This window comes from Sceloporus occidentalis, unplaced genomic scaffold (assembly GCF_023333645.1).
Source record: "Sceloporus occidentalis isolate IW3139 unplaced genomic scaffold, rSceOcc1.0.p SCAF_3, whole genome shotgun sequence".
Classification (NCBI taxonomy): domain Eukaryota; kingdom Metazoa; phylum Chordata; class Lepidosauria; order Squamata; family Phrynosomatidae; genus Sceloporus; species Sceloporus occidentalis.
In genome coordinates, this window is record NW_028316983.1 from 247255268 (window position 1) to 247271227 (window position 15960).

General features: G+C 43.1%; 1 protein-coding gene across 3 annotated transcripts in view; it reads right to left on the bottom strand.

Moving 5' to 3' along the window:
• ZC3H3 (zinc finger CCCH-type containing 3) overlaps positions 1–15960 on the bottom strand; it is a 321156-nt gene that overhangs the window by 22206 nt on the left and 282990 nt on the right. For 2 of the 3 annotated variants that reach the window (XM_089518124.1, XM_089518123.1), the window contains exon 11: positions 6517–6731. In XM_089518124.1, coding sequence (XP_089374250.1) covers positions 6517–6731 — 215 coding nt within the window. Of the gene's footprint in view, positions 1–6516; positions 6732–9903; positions 10164–15960 lie in introns of those variants that run through there. The other variant, XM_089518125.1, reaches the window with a different exon arrangement.

The following is a 15960-nucleotide window of genomic DNA, read 5'->3' on the forward strand; positions in this document are numbered from 1 at the left end:
ACTCAATGGGACACTGAAAATAACAATTCAGTAGCCTCTTTAATATCTAGTTTCTGCCATGTTAGCTACCATGTTCATGTACACAAGGGTTTGTGTGCACCATCATGAAACCAAAGGGACCTTGAAGCAGTGGTACATGCACTGGTAATCTCTTGTCCTGATTTTTGTAATGCGCTCTACATGGGGCTACCCTTGTACCAAGTTCAGAAGCTTCAGTTGGTCCAAAATATGGCAGCCAGACTGGTCACTGGTACTTCCAGGTCTGACCATATAACACCTGTATTAAAATCACTTCATTGGCAGCTGAACAGCTTCCGAGCACAGCACAAGGTGTTGGTTATTACCTTTAAAGCCCTACATGGCTTGGGCCCAAGTTACTTGTGGGAACACCTCTCCCTACATAATCCACCCCACACTCTCAGAACATCTGGGAAGAACCTATTAGAATATCAATCAACCAGACTTGTATTGACTTTCCAAAGAGCTTTTACTCTAGCTGTTCTGAAACTGTGGAATAATCTTCTGGAGAGATCTGCCTTATTACCTCCTTGGAGGCATTTAAGAGGGCACTTAAGACGGATCTCTTCTGGTGAGCTTACCCACCCTGACCTTGTGTAGGAGAGAGCGCTCTACTTCTCTGACAATTGTATAATTTTATTGCTATTGTTATTTGATGATGAGTTAATTTTTAATGGAATTATTATTGTTACTGTACTTTATTGATGTGTTTTGTATGTGTGGAAGAGGTGTGAAAATATAAATAAAATTATTATTATTATTATTATTATTATTATTATTATTAGTTCTAGAAAACGTTTTTTCTCCTAAAACATTTCTGTTATGATTTGCGTTCAATGACTTGGTTGTCAGAAGAAAACTATAGCTCCCAACTTACCTGGATACCTGACTAATTAATTAATTTATTAATTTCTATCCTGTTGTTTTCTTAACCCTACCAGGTTTCTACTCCTTACTGTCATTAAAGCCAGTTGGACTTGTGGGTATTAAGTATCTGCTGAAGACTAAAACCCCCAAATAGGAGAAAACTTGCAAGAGCCGAGATTTACAGCAAAGACCCAAATGCTAGCTCTCTTCAGTCTAATGCCTATACTTTCCCATTCCCTTCATACCACAAAAGATGGAGCCTAAATAACATGCAGCCACCAAATCCCATCTGATCTTTGAAGTTAAAGAGGGTCAGACCTGTTTAGTACTTGGATGGGAGACCACCAACAAATACCAGGTTCTATGGGCTGTATTTCAGAGGAAAGAACTGGCAAAACCAAATCTCAGCATTCCTTGCCTAAGAAACTCTATGAAATTCATGGGGTTGCCCTAAGTTGATATAAGAGTTGAAAGAATATACATGCACAGCCTTCAAAAGACAACTTTTCAAGTTCCCAAGAAATGGATCCTCCTCTCTCCACTGATATCCTAAACTAGGCTCCCCGCAGTGCTAATGCTTCTCTCTCTCCCCTGCTGCCCTCCTTCTTTTCTAGATCCCACAGCTGGCATGTCAGTCCCAGGCCCTGGCATCTGGTGGTCAGTAGCATCTTCAGCAGAGATGGAAAGAATATTTTTTCCTATTTTTCTGTCTGAGAAAAAAGGGTTTCTTGACACTTGAGATAACGTCTGGATAAGAGGAATGCAGCAGCAAGATTTCAGTGTGATTTTCTCCAGGTATTCACACCTCTGGATGTGTTCCAGGGAATTACTCTGCCCTGAAATACATGTGGTTTTTCCGTGGAAAAAAATGTGATGTGTTTCCCTTTTTTGCTCAATGGGTTCTATGTAAAAAAAAAAGAACTTTCCTATGCAAAAATAAGAATAAAAAAGTCTGGGAGAGGGGTTGCCTGCAGAAAAACCTTATATATTTCTGCACAGAATAATTCTTTGCTACATAAAAATAGAGGAAATGTGGTTGTAGTGGTATGCCTTCAAGTTGTTTCTGACTTATAGTGACCCTTTCTTGGCAAGATTTTTTCAGAGGAGGTTTGCTATTGGCTTCCTCTGAAGCTGAGAGAGTGTGACTCACCTAGGGTCACTCAGTGGGTTTCATGGCCAAGCTGGGAATCCAACCCTGGTCTCCAGAGTCATAGTCCAACACTCAAGCCACTATGCCACACTGGCTTCATAGTAAATACACTGTGCAGAAATATTCGTTTTCTCTTGCAGCTGGAAAGAAAAGACTACAGAAAGTATTCATCCTTCCATGCCAGGACAAAATAGGGAAAGATTTACATCACTAATTCTGAGTCCAGCTGCTTTTGATGTTTTCTGTACCAGGAGAGGAACTTCTAGGCAAGTAACCAAGTAGCCATTTGGCAGAGTGGGCAACTCAAGCCTCTGGGCCGCTGTTACCTGTTGGCCTGTGGAGGGACTGAACTGGACAGAAGCATTCCTGGGTGGCCAAGGAAACCACTCGAGACTTGAGTGAGGATGCTGCTGGTGCATCTGTTGTGAAGAGGTTAGAATGAGGGGACGTCCTCCAAAATTTCTCTGCAAAAACGGAAGCGGTAAACACAAACCGAAAGGCCATACCTTCCATGCATTTTCCAAAGCGAAAGTGTTTTGAGCGTGCTCAGTGGAGCCGTTAAAAAAGACTGGAGCGAGCATCTTCCATTAACGTTACGACCGTGAAATATGACAATAAAATGATGGCCGTATGGTCGCAAATTTGCAGCCCGCCGAGTTGCCAGGGGTTTATCCTCACTCAAACGTGCAGAGAGCTGTAAAATGTTTACAGAAAGGGTCGTTTGCCACCATAAAATCCTCTTTTCTCTACTAAACAAGGCTGAGTGGAGCCATTTACAAACCCCAGAATGTTCATCCGGGGAGAGAGAAACATCTGTTCTCTCCAGGAGCCCGCAGTGATCTTCTCGAACAAATTAACTAAAATGGGTGCTTTCTAATTAAATTAGCACTCAATTGGAAGGGCCCCACATTGGACGACGGGCGCACGCTCAATTACAATTAGCCGACCAGGAAAAGGACCGTTTGCTCCGGCGCAAACTACTTAACTCGAAGGTGAAATATGGAAAGGCATCCCTCCATCACCTGCCGACGATTGACCAAGCCACAGGAGGTGAGACTCCGGTGCTCACCGTGGAAGAATGTGCAAAGGTAAACCTTCTGTGAGAAAGGAAGCAAAAATGAGAGAGGGAATGAGAGAACAGGTCTAGGGGCTCTCAGAGCAGCTGTCTGAGGCTGGAGACGGTGCAAGCAAGCATGCGGGAAGCAAATTGGAATAGGAGGCAATTGTGATCATGATGGTCACTTAGGCAAGCAGATGTGGGAGTGAGTAGAATCCAACCTGCACTGAAGTACACTCCCACCATCCCCAGATAGTGGGAATTGTAGTTCAACCCATTACGGAGGTCATCAAGTTGAGGAAGGGTTGCACTCTGCAGAGGTTAACAGCTGAGCAACTAACACCTTGTGATGAGTGTGCATTCCTCTGGAGAACAGACTGGAGGACAAAACCAGACAGTGGCAAAGACATTGAATTCTTTAGGTTTATTCATCCAGCCAGCAATTGGAACAGAATTCTGGGCCTTTGATCCAACCCAACGGGGCTGCTCTGGTTCTCTTCCTTTGCACCAGAGGTATCCTAAGGTTCAAAGAGTCCAGCTCTGGAACTAAGAGCTCTTGCAACCAAAAGTAAATGGTCAAACCTAAATGAGTCCAGTTTTGGAACCAAGAGAGGTCTAGTCTTGCAACCACAAGTACAGTAAATGGCCAAATCTAAATGAGTCCAGTTTTGGAACCAAGAGAGGTGTAGTCTTGCAACCAAAAGTAAATGGTCAAATCTATTCAGCATGCCTATTTTTATCTGTTCAGAGCCATCACAAGTCACAACTGACTATACAAGTAACAACAGCTCCTTGTGTGTTCCACACAACCATTAAATGGCCACCTCCCTCCCCCAAGCACCACAGGCCAAGAGAGCATTACTTGCTCTTGGATACCAGGGACTACCAAAAAGACAAATAAACAGGTCTGAGAACAAATCAGGCCTGTGCTCACCACAGAAATTAAAACGACTAAACTGAGGTCATTGTACTTTGGACATCTCTTAAAAGAACATGTCTTGCTAGTAAAGTGACAGGCAATAGGAAATGTTGGCAGAACGTGTCTTGCTTGGTAAAGTGACTGGCAATAGGAAATAATGAAGACCACTTTAAAAACGGATGGACTTCATCAAGGAAACTACCCTCCTGAGTTTGCAAGGCTTGAGCAGGGCTGTTAAAAAGCAGGTGCTCTGGAAGACTTTCATTCAGAGGTGTTATCCAAATGCAGGGGTCCTGGGAGGACACCCACAATTAATAGTCAATGGGGAATTTTTTTAGTTCAATTAAAAGCAGCCAAGAGGGCTCAGGCAACTCAAAGAAGGGGGTTACAGTGGGCTCTCAATATGCACGGGCTTCCGATCTGCAGATTTAAGCATCCATGAATGGTAAGCCTCAATGTTTTCAATGGAGGAAGGGTTAGCAGCTGTGTGCATGTTGCACCATCATTGAGGACAGTGGGACTCGAGGTCCCATGTTTTCCCTTATCCACTCTCTTGGGGGGTGGAGATGTTCAGAACGGATCCCTTGGGGATATGAAGGGCGGACTGTATTTACAAATCACAGGGAATCATCACTCATACAAAGATACTCTCTCACACACACATTCAAGAATTACCAAAATGAAAACTGGTAGCAGACAGCAACTAAAGGGGTTGCAGAGGGCGATACCGTACCAATTCCAGATGCGGAGCTCTGAATGCAGGGCCAGAGGGAGCACCATGAAATGGAAGTGGCTCAGCAAGCTGCTGGAGGATCGTGGCATGGCCAGCAATGCTGAGTAGTCAAGGAAGAGCCTGTCGGACCGCAAGCAAGACCAAACTGGTAGTGCCTAAACAGACATATTTCTAGGGCAAAACCTGTCCCAGGGCAGAATCTGGGATTAAAGTGGAGTTTGCAGGAGAGAAGAATGGGAAGGGAGGTTGTGAATGGCCAGACCATCAATGCAAATGTCTCTGGGTAAAGGAGTATTGCTTCCAGAGGGCACTTGGATTTTTGTTCACTTGTAAACACTTGTAAACTCTCACCCACCTTCACTCTTATCTTTTCTATATGGTAATTTTATCTATTCCTCTTTTAATTGTTATTATCTTAGAATGTACGCCTTGGGCAGGCTTTTATATACTTTTTAATTTTACCGACTTTGTATAGCGCTATGTATAATTACAGCGCTTTAGAAATAAAGTTTAATAATAATAATAATAATAATAATGCAGATTCTGAATTTAATCAATCTTTCCTTGGCTAGATGCACTTGTTTTCCTTCATGCTGAGCCTCCAGGATCCCCTACTTTGGTGCCAGATCTCCTTATATAGCATGGCTAGTTTCCTGCATTGAGGACGCCCTCATAGCTAGATGCCTCAGACATCCCTTTCAATATCACCTTAATATCAGAAAAGAGGGAACTGGCAGAGGGAGGCTAGACTTTAGAATAACTGAGAATTTCCCTAAGATGAAGCCACCTTGACAGCACCTATCTGCAGAGCTGCTAAATGTGGCCATCCCTTGGAAGTTGACAGTAAGAGCTCTTTGAAAATGGGAAGGACTCCCTTAGGAAGTGATCAGCTATCCTTCATGTAAGGTTTTAAAAAAGGTCAGATGCCCACCTCTCAGGGATGTTTTTACTACGGAGTCCTGAACTGTTGTAGAACGGGAACAGAATTACCCTTGGGATACTTGCAAATCTACAATTCTATTATTCCAATTTTTGTTCACTCTTGCAAAAATAAAAAGCAACCCAAATCCAGAGGTGGAATCTTATTGGTTAGTCTCAACTGGAGGACACCATTTATTTCATCAATTGTTGAATAGTGAGACGACACATGGGTAAATCCAATGGCTTCAATGGCTTTACTCGAGCCAGGGCTAGCAATAGCTTCAAGGTTACTGTCCATTTCCTAGACTGAGCATTTCTGGCCCCTTGGATTTTTGTATTTTAAACCTTATCATCTTCCAAATGGTTAAAGGTTTATGTTACACTAAGCAATTAAATATACAAGAAATTTGAGCTTTTAAGAGACTAAGCCAGCCTCCTTATCTGTATATCCTTCATTGACAGCCTTTGGAATGAGACTGGAATTTAAGTCAAGCATCTAAATGTCTAAGAGGGAAGAACTGTCCCTCTGCTTTAGGGAACGATCCATCCTCACCCTCACACACACTCCACCGGGAACTTCATTCCCCTCCTGTTTAACCCCAGTGTTAGGAAAAACAATCTACTACAGATTATTCTCTCTGTCTCCTTCAACACATTCCTACCATTTTACCCTCCATTTCCAACTCTCAACTACTCACTACCTTGAATGACTTTCATTCCACCTTATGTCGAGGAAGCGGGATCTGGCAACAAAACCCGAACACATTTTGAATACTGAAACGCTGCCACCTCTTTCCAGCCAGCAAAGGGGGAAGGGGCACCCCACTTCTCAAAACCAGCCTCATGGGTACCTGGTTCCTCCCCATGCCTGTCTTTCTCTGGCTTCTGGTCTTCCTCGTCGGGAGAAGTTGGGGGCGACTGGAGAGAGATGAACGAAGGCAGTTTGGCGAGCTTGCTGGTTTGCGAGAAAGACCGGGGGTGCCAGGCATTTGCCTCCTGCTCTGATCTGGAGGGTCCTGCTATTTCTTCTTCTTCTTCTTCCTTCTCCTCCTCCTCCTCCTCCTTTCTGCAAGAAAGAAAAAAGACCAATGTCAGTAGGGCTTCTCAGCCAGGGCTTCCTGAAACCTGGAACCTTAGGGCTCTGTGAGAGCTTGTGGCTGGAAAAGAAATAAACCATTTTTAGAAGCTGTAGATATAAGTAAGTGCTATATAAATACTTAAGAGAGCCAGGGTGGCATAGCAGTTTGGCTGTTGGAACCCAGGGTTCGAATCCCCACTCAGCCATGAAAACCACCTGAGCAAGTCACACTCTCTCGGTCTCAGAGAAAGGCAATGGCAAACCCCCTCTGAATGAACCGTGCCAAGAAAACCCTGTGGTAGGTTCACCTTAGGGGCGCTACAAGTCAGAAACAACTTGAAGGCACACAACAACAGCATAAGCATTTACTTAAAAATACTACAAATTACTTACCCAAAAAAGTACTACAAAGTAGTTATAAGTTTTACAAAGGGTGGTTGTTGTTGGACTGCAATTCCCATTGTCTGTTGTAATATTTACCAGTATTAAAAGGGACTGATTATGGTTCTGTGCCTTGAAGTTATGGCAACCTGTCATATGCTTTTCTTGGCAGGTTTCTTTGGAGGGGGATTGCTATTGCCATCCTCTGAGGCTGAGAGAGTGTGAGTTGCCCAGGGTCACCCAGTGGGTTTCATGGCTGAGTGGGGGTTCGAAGCCTGGTCTCCAGAGTCAGCATTTATAAGTACAGGTTGAGTCTCCCTTATCCAAAATGCTTTGGACCAGAAGTGTTTGGGATTTTGGAGTACCTGTATTTGCATATATGTACATAGTGAGCAATTTTGGAGATGCAACTCCAATCTAAAAATAACATTCATTTCTGTTTCATATACACCTTTTATGCATGACCTGAAGGTAATTTCATACAAGGTTTTTAATAATTTTGTGCATGGAATATAGTTTGTGTACACTGAACCATCAGAAAAGCAAAGGGGTGGCTATCTCAGCCACCCATGAAAAAAGTTTTGGTTTATCAGAATATTTCAGATAAGGGAGAATCAACCCATACTAAAAAGGTATACTACACAGGTGAATTCCACAATTTTGTTGTCGTTTTAGTCCAAGGTCCAGCTGCACTCAGTACAGCCAGGAAGATGATGGGAATCAGGTTTGCCAGAGGGTAACTGGAGACTATTCCTGTACCATTAATGCTTATGTAAAGAGGGAATTGGTGTGCCTTGTTACCCGGTGGTGTGACAAGCAACACCAGTTGAAATCCCCTCTTCCACACAACCATTAAAAGCACAGGAGCCCTCTCCAGTTTTCAATCTGGCAACCCTAATGGGACATGCAGCCCAACAGGATCACAACCTGGTAAAGCCGACCTACCAAGGATAATTCAAAGATATAGCCATGTTAGTCTGTAGAATCAGTATGTAGGGAGATTTTGTAGCACCTTTGAGACTAACTGAAAGAAAGAAATTAGCAGCATGAGCTTTCCTAGACTTCAGTCTACTTCCTCAGATGCATTTTGATGCATTCTACGAAGGGGAAAGCACTCTGCCTTTTCTCAGAGGTACTTTCCTCATTGTTACACCTTCACACGGTCTCCAGGTATTGCCCCCAATGTCTACTTTCCCCAATTCCCTGCACCCAGCATTGGCACAAGGCCCAGCCCAGCCCACAGACTCCAACGCCTCTAAGCACATCCAAGCTAATGTGACGTTTTATCACATTTGACATCCCTGTCGGCAGCACTAATAAAGACGGAGGGATTTTGTGCTGGTATTTAAAAAGATCTTCCCTCTCGCCTCACTTCCCCAATCCTTTCCACCCCAAACAGGGATTAGAGGCTTTTGGGCTGACAAGAGGTCCAGGATCAGTTCTGCTGTCCTGATAAACATCCACCACACCACCTCTCACATTCTTAAACTACTAGAGCGAGGAAGTATTTTACACCTCATTGGCACAGGGGATGTGAGCCGGGTGCCATTCCAAGTTTATTCTGTCACCCGGGATAACTCTGGAGAGCATCTGTGCCACCAGCAGCTCCCAGCGCTACCATAGAAGGAAGAACTGGGAGCTGCGAGGAAGATTTGCAAGGGGACCAATATAGAGAAAGTGTGCGTGTGCCCATCTGGACTTCCCTTCAATTCCTCTTCATAACCCTCTCCTTCTGTGGACCATTAAAACCAATTCACACACAGCCTGATCCTATTCATGTTCATTCAGCTGCTAGCCTTGTTCAAAGGATTCCCTGATTTCAGGGCCTGGCTCCCTTTTCTCCAGTCCTTGCAGGGAGGGGGGAATCTCAGGGTGAGAGCACCGTCTTGAAATTTTTTGTATGCAGTCAGCCATCCTTATCTATAGATTGTGCATCCATGGATTCAACCATCCATGGACTGAATTTTTTAAAAACATAAATAAATCAGAAAGGAAACCTTGATATTCCCATTTTATATAAGGGACACCATCTTATTGTTGCTGTCATGTGCCTTCAAGTAGTTTCCAACTTATGGCAACCCTAAAGCATGGGGCTTCCTTGGCAAGATTTGTTCAGAGGAGGTTTGCTATTGCATTCTCCTGAGGCTGAGAGCATGTGACTTGCCCAAGGTCATTCAATGGGTTTCATTTACTACCCCATTATATATACAGTGGGCCCACTAGCGTTTTGGTTTCAGGCCCCCCCCATGGATACCAAAACCCACGGATGCTCAAGTCCCAGTAAATGCAATGGCATAGTAAAATGGCAAAATCAAGGGTTTCTTTTGGATATATTAAATTTCAAGCTGTGGGTGGATGAATCTGTCGAGGCAGAATCCATGGATATGGTGGGCTGACTATAATGGAATTTGAGCATCCTGGAACCAAACCCCAGGGGATCCCCACAGCTCACTTATGTATCTGCCTCACTTGTATGACTTAGGGTTCTTTCTTTAAACTTGAATGGAGTACTCCGTGTAACTCTGGTTGGTGCTGATCATATCAAAATGCCATCACCAGGAGCTTCCCCTTGAGACATCACTCTTGTAAGATATCTCCCTATACAAGCCTAACCTAGTTTTAATATCTTCAGGGCAGAGGTTCTGCTTGGTCCCACTATCAGGACAGGTGAGGACTCAGGAGAGGGCCTTCTTGGTGGCTGCTCCTGAGTTATGGAATTCTGTCAGGCTCTTGCTTGCAGTCTCCTTTCCCAATAAGAGGCTGGGCTGTAAAAGTACCAACTTCATTGAAAATAGTGCACATACAAGAGAAGTGACTTCTTTGTCAGGAATGAAGATGCATAGTTACAGATGGGTTATATAGTCCCATAAGCATACCCACCCCCCATAAAGCAATAAAGGAAATTAATTGGATAAGTCTTTCCCGCGCAGTGAGGAATCTCCTCCCCAATGATGTAACGTCCTCTAGTCCGGGATCTCTGGCAGACTCTCAAAACAATCAAGTTCTCACAGGGCGTTATCTCCTCCTTGCACCTGTGGCCTTGAAGCACAAACATCCTTCACCACTAGACTAAGTAATAATGAACCTTAACAGCCTATGAGTATATTCAAGCATGGTTATATATCCCATCATCCCACAATCCAACATACATGGCAGCATTTAAAATATAACAGCAACATAGATAAACATCATGAACATATTACCATAACATCATATAAGCAATAGCAATAACTCCTAAGGTTTAACTCCCCCTCCCAACTCAGGAACAGTCTCTGCCTGGCTGGGTAACTCCCTAACATTGTAACATTCCAATCCTAATAAGCAAGCACAGAAGCTAACCATCAATCTACCCCCCTTCTAGCATATTCTAACAAACCAATATATATCAAACCCAATCATAACCTTATTCTAATAATATCTAAACAAAACCCTAAACTTATAATCCTTACGACAGAAACCCCAAATGAATATATGAATGCAGGGGATTTCTGACAAACTCCCTCCCAAAGGAGGCTCAGTTGGCCTCCTCTCTGCTCTCTTTTTGCTGGCAGCTGTAGATCTTCAGATTTTAGCTGGTTGGGAAAATGCAACAGGTGAAGTGGTTTTTAATGCATAAGAGGTTTCAATGTTCATTAAACTGTTCTAAATTAATGTTTTTCAGTGGACTGTCATTTAACGTTTGCATTAAATTTTTAAAAAATGATTTTATATTTTGTATTGCTTTAGCCAGTAGCACTATGACAGTGTAGTGTGGTATTGTCACTATGCTTGCTCCATCTTCAATATGACAACCCTTCAAATATTGAAACATAGCTATCATGTTACCCTTTAACCTTCTCTTCTCCAGGCTAAACATACCCAGCTCCCTAAGCCTCTCCTCAGAGGGCTTGGTGGTTTCCAGACCTTCCCTCATTTTGGTTGCCCTCCTCCGGACACACTCCAGCTTATCAATATCTCTCTTGAGTTGTGGTGCCCAGAACTGGACACAGTATTCCAGATGAGGTCTGACCAAAACAGATTGGAGGCATACTATGAAGAATAGAGGGGTACTATTACTTCCTTTGATCTAGGCACTATATTCATAATGATGCAGCCTAAGATCACATTGGCTTTTTTAGCTGCTGCATCACACTGTTGACTCATGTTCTACTAAGATGCCAGGAGGAGAGACAATGTTGTTTGGTTAAAGACTGTCGGGAGGGTGGGTTGTGGGCAGGAGAGGGGATTGGGACTTAAATTTCGTGAGGAATGTGCCTGCAGCTCTATGATACAGCACCAGGAATGCCAAACTCAAAGTCTGAAAAATTATTCTGTTGGGTCTAGAGTTCCTAGAATGAACTAGCCATCAGGAGGATGCCCTGGTCTGTGGAGCTGTAGTCTCCAAAAAAAGGTTTTGTAGTCCAAGTTTTGGAAATGGATTCCATTCTCTTCCCATCCCAAGGTCCAGGGATGATGGTATTTAAAGAAATATCAGATATGAAAAAGGGAAAGGTATAGTTTAGTAGGCACTTTGGAGATTTCTAAGACAAAGCAGGGCCAAACCAGTTCTCAGCAAAAGGAAAGGGAACACTTTTTATTCTCCCTTCCTCTTGATTATTTCATTAAAGTAGCAAACAGTTAAAACCAAATAAAACAATTTTTTAAAACAGCAAATAGACGAATACAGGACATTGATATGAGCAAAAATTCCTCTTTACTTGCTTTCCTTAGCTTACTGGAATGTGGACCATGGACTCCATCTGAGGAAGTAGACTCAAGTCTAGGAAAGCTCATGCTACCAACTTCTTTTGCTCAGTTAGTCTCAAAGGTGCCACAAGATCCCTTTGCACACCAATATTCCAGGCTGACATGGCTATACTAGTATAAAAAGAAGTCTCTCTCCTCTAGGGAAAGGAGAATCAATCCATTTCCAATCTGTGTCCCTTTGCATGGAATCTCAATAATCTATGCAGTCCTGTTTTCATATTATTCTGCATATTTTTAAAATGGAAACAATATTTTAAAAATTTTATTGTATTTTTAGAAGGATGTTCTGAAAAATCCTGCAGTTGGGAAGGGGCTGGCGATAAAACCAGAAGTGGGCACCTGATGAAGAGGAAGCAAGAGCCCGCACCGAAGGGCTGTGGTTGGCAAGGGAGAGGAGGTCTCCTGCAGACCTCAGCTGAGTGCCTGTGAATCTGGGGAGAAAAGGAAACCATTTGCCATCCAGGCCTTGTCTGTCTGTCCAAGACGTGAGCCAAGCATCCTACATTCTTTACTGACTCTTCAACAGCCCCCTGCATTGATCCTGTGATCCTGTATTCAGATCTAAGGGGTGGAAGGAAGGAACAGTTTGCAGGGTGCAGTCCCAGATTTCTTGGCTCCCTTGAAGATGCAGCCATCCCAAACACCTGAGCTGGGCTCCTCTGAATTTGGGTTGCCCCTTATCCGAAAGTCCTGATCTGGAAGATATGGTCAAAATAAGGGAGGGACCCACAGAGGGGCCTGGTGAGGCAGGAATGATGTAGAAGCTCCTGCCAGGAGTGTCATAGACAGAATTAGCACATCTCTCTACCTCTTCTATTCTGGGGCCAGTATAAATAGATCTGCTGTATGCGGTAATGCAGAGGTGGGTCACTTTCTCAGCCCTTGATGGGGGCTGTGGCTCACTGGCATGCTGCAGGTCATCCTTCCCCAACTTGCCCCCTGCCAAATGTGTTGGGACCACAGCCCCCATCACTTTTGGCAGGGGGCAAGTTGGGGAAGGATGGCCTGCAGCATGCCAGTGAGCCACAGCCCCCAACAAAAGGGGATGGCGGGGGTCCAAATAGTCCAAAATATACTGGAGGATGCCAGATTGAGGTTAGCTGTTTAAAATAACAGGACTATTAAGGGGTGGGGGACGTACACACACGCATACACACACAGTATATATTTCATTTCTGCTTTTGAATTGAGAGACAAGTACAGTTTTGCTATAATGATGGGGCAAAGTTATTATAGTGAATAAATAGATAAATGTGAACCTTCTCTTAATAAGTCAGACATTTAGTTGATTAATTTATCTGAGTACTATATACTGATGCAAGAAGCTTTGGCTGACCAATCACCTGTCTTTGAATCAAATGAATGACCAATTCATAATAAATACCTTTATGGCTGTTTTTATATGCCATCAAGTTGTTTCTGATGTATGGTGACACTAATAGGTTTTCTTGGTAAGATCTATTCAGAGGAGGTTTGTCCTTGCCTTCCTCTGAGGCTGAGATAGTGTGACTTGCCCATGGACACTCAGTGATTCATCTCTAGTCTCCAAAGTAGTAATCCAATGCTCAAACTGCTGCACCACCCAGGCTTATGTTCATGTTGTGTCTGATTTATGCCAATCCTAAAACGAACCTATGTCAGGGTTTTCTGTGACTGAGAGAGTGTGACTCACCCAAGATCACCTAGCAGGTTCCATGGCCGAGTGGAAAATTGAACTCCAATCTGCAGAGAGGCAGTTCAACGTTCAAATCACTACACCATCCTGGCTTACATACATACTGTATATACGAAAAAATGATTAAAAAAACCAGAGTTGACTTATTATTATGCTTTATTTATATTGCGCTGTAGATTTACACAGGGCTGTACATACAAACAATAAAATAGATAAAGTAAACCTGCCCATGGCATACAACCTAAAAAATAATAGCATAATACGTATCCATGGGTCAATCCTGTACTTTCACTCTTATTTTAAAAAAGGACCCATTCCCTAGGGAAAGGCAAGAGCGTAATCTGTCCTGGAAACACTGATCCCTGCTCTACTGCTGAAAAATTTTAAGTCCTTTGACATCATTTCTCTTTGCTTCATCTTTTACATCCTTTGATAGATGCCTCTAGGTTTTATCCTCGACTTATCCACAGGTCATATCAAAATCCATAATTTTGGCCCCAAAACCTGCTCTCAACTTACACATGAAGTCTACTTATAGTAGAATATATATAGTACATACATATAAAAATTTACATGTGTTCAAGTGGGTGGCCATCACAAAACGTGGTGCTAAACAGGAGATCCCAAATCTATCTTTTAGGGTCTAAGTCCCACCACACTTAGGCTCTGGCCAAAGAGGAGAACTTCAATTTCATTGTTCAGGCCAAAGAAATGGATCAGGCTTAGAAGTTCTCATACTGGCTATGTCTTTTCACATAACATGATCCTATATGGACCTACCTTGTCTTTCTGCGATTCTCCTCTTTGTCCAGAGCCTAAGTGGGATAGGACTCAGACCCTAAAAGATAGATTTGGGACCTCCTATTTACCACCAGGTCTTTCCATATAGGTTTTTATATGTATATACCCTACTATAAGTTGACTTCAAGTCGAGAGCAGTTTTGGGGCCAACATTATGGATTTTGATATGACCCGTGGATAAGTCAAGGATAAAACCTAGAGATATATACCAAAGAATGTTGTTATGTGCCTTCAAGCCAATTCTGATGCATGTTGGTTCTACTCTCCAATTTTCTTGGCAAAGTTTCTTCAGAGGGCGTTTGCCATTGAGTTATTCTGAAGCTAAGATAGGATGGCTAGCCCAAGGTCAGCCATTTGGTTGCCACAGCCAAATGAGGATTCAAGCTCTGGTTTCCCAGAGTCCTAGCATTTTATCACACCAGCCCGCTGTCCTGCTATGACTGCACTAGTTTAAGAATGGAAGCATACCAGTTTGGCATCATTTCTTATCACACGATAAGGGCCACGATAGCACTTTGCTGAGCTATGGTCACATGAGCTATTTGCTTGCAAAAGCAGAACAGAGTGGTGCTATTACTTCCCTTGATCCAGACGCTATACTCTTATTGATGCAGCCTAGAAGCACATTGGCTTTTTTAGCTGCTGTATCACACTGTGGACTCATGTTCAGCCTGTGGCCCACTAAGTCTCCCAGGCCCCTTTTGCATGTACTACTGTCAAGCCAAGTTTTTAAAGAAGGAGCTGTAAGAGGGTGATGCACTCTTTTAAACTGTACTGTTTTTTTAAATAATCCTTTAAATTATTTTAATGTGGTTAATAGTTTAATTCTGTTTTAATACTGACTTCTTGTACATTTTTAGCTATATCACAAGCATTGTAAAAACTGGCTGGAGTCCCACTCCTGGGGGAAAGGTGGAATGGTATTAGATTAATTAATTAATTAATTAATTAATTAATTAATTAATTATGAAGTCCTGCTAGTTAGTTAATATGTATATTCTACCTTCCTCTCAAGATTGAGATTTAAAGTGGCTTACAAATTAAAATGATTACAATATAATTTAAAATGTATGATGATGATGATATCCCACCCTCTTCCCAACAATGAGACTGATAGGAGGGCACCAGATGATGATGATGATGATACTATCCCACCCTTTTCCCAACGATAAGACTGAAAGCAGATTATTAATTATTAATTAAGTGTGTATTAACTTATATCCCGCCTTTTTCCTGATAAGAGGGCATCAAATGATGATGCCGATTGCTTGTGCAACATCCCAGTCCCAGGCAGGATGGGGAAAAGGTCCCACCTCTGAGCTGGGGGAGGGAATGGAGGGGTAGAGATTCCCAACACCTTGGTCCTGGGGAATTTTAAAGCCCCAAAAACAGTGGGCGGTGGGAGTCATTCCATGTCCTACTGGTTCTCAGCTAGACTATTGGCTTTCTGGGGGAGGAGGAATCCTGCAGCATTATGACAATGCCCCGATCAATAGGCCCCCAAGGACACCTGGGACAATGACCTCCACAAGGCGCTGCTTTTTTTAATGCTGATGCTGGGTTGCTGACATGTTCAAGTCTGAAGCGGAGACACCTCTAAAGGTGTTCCTGAGA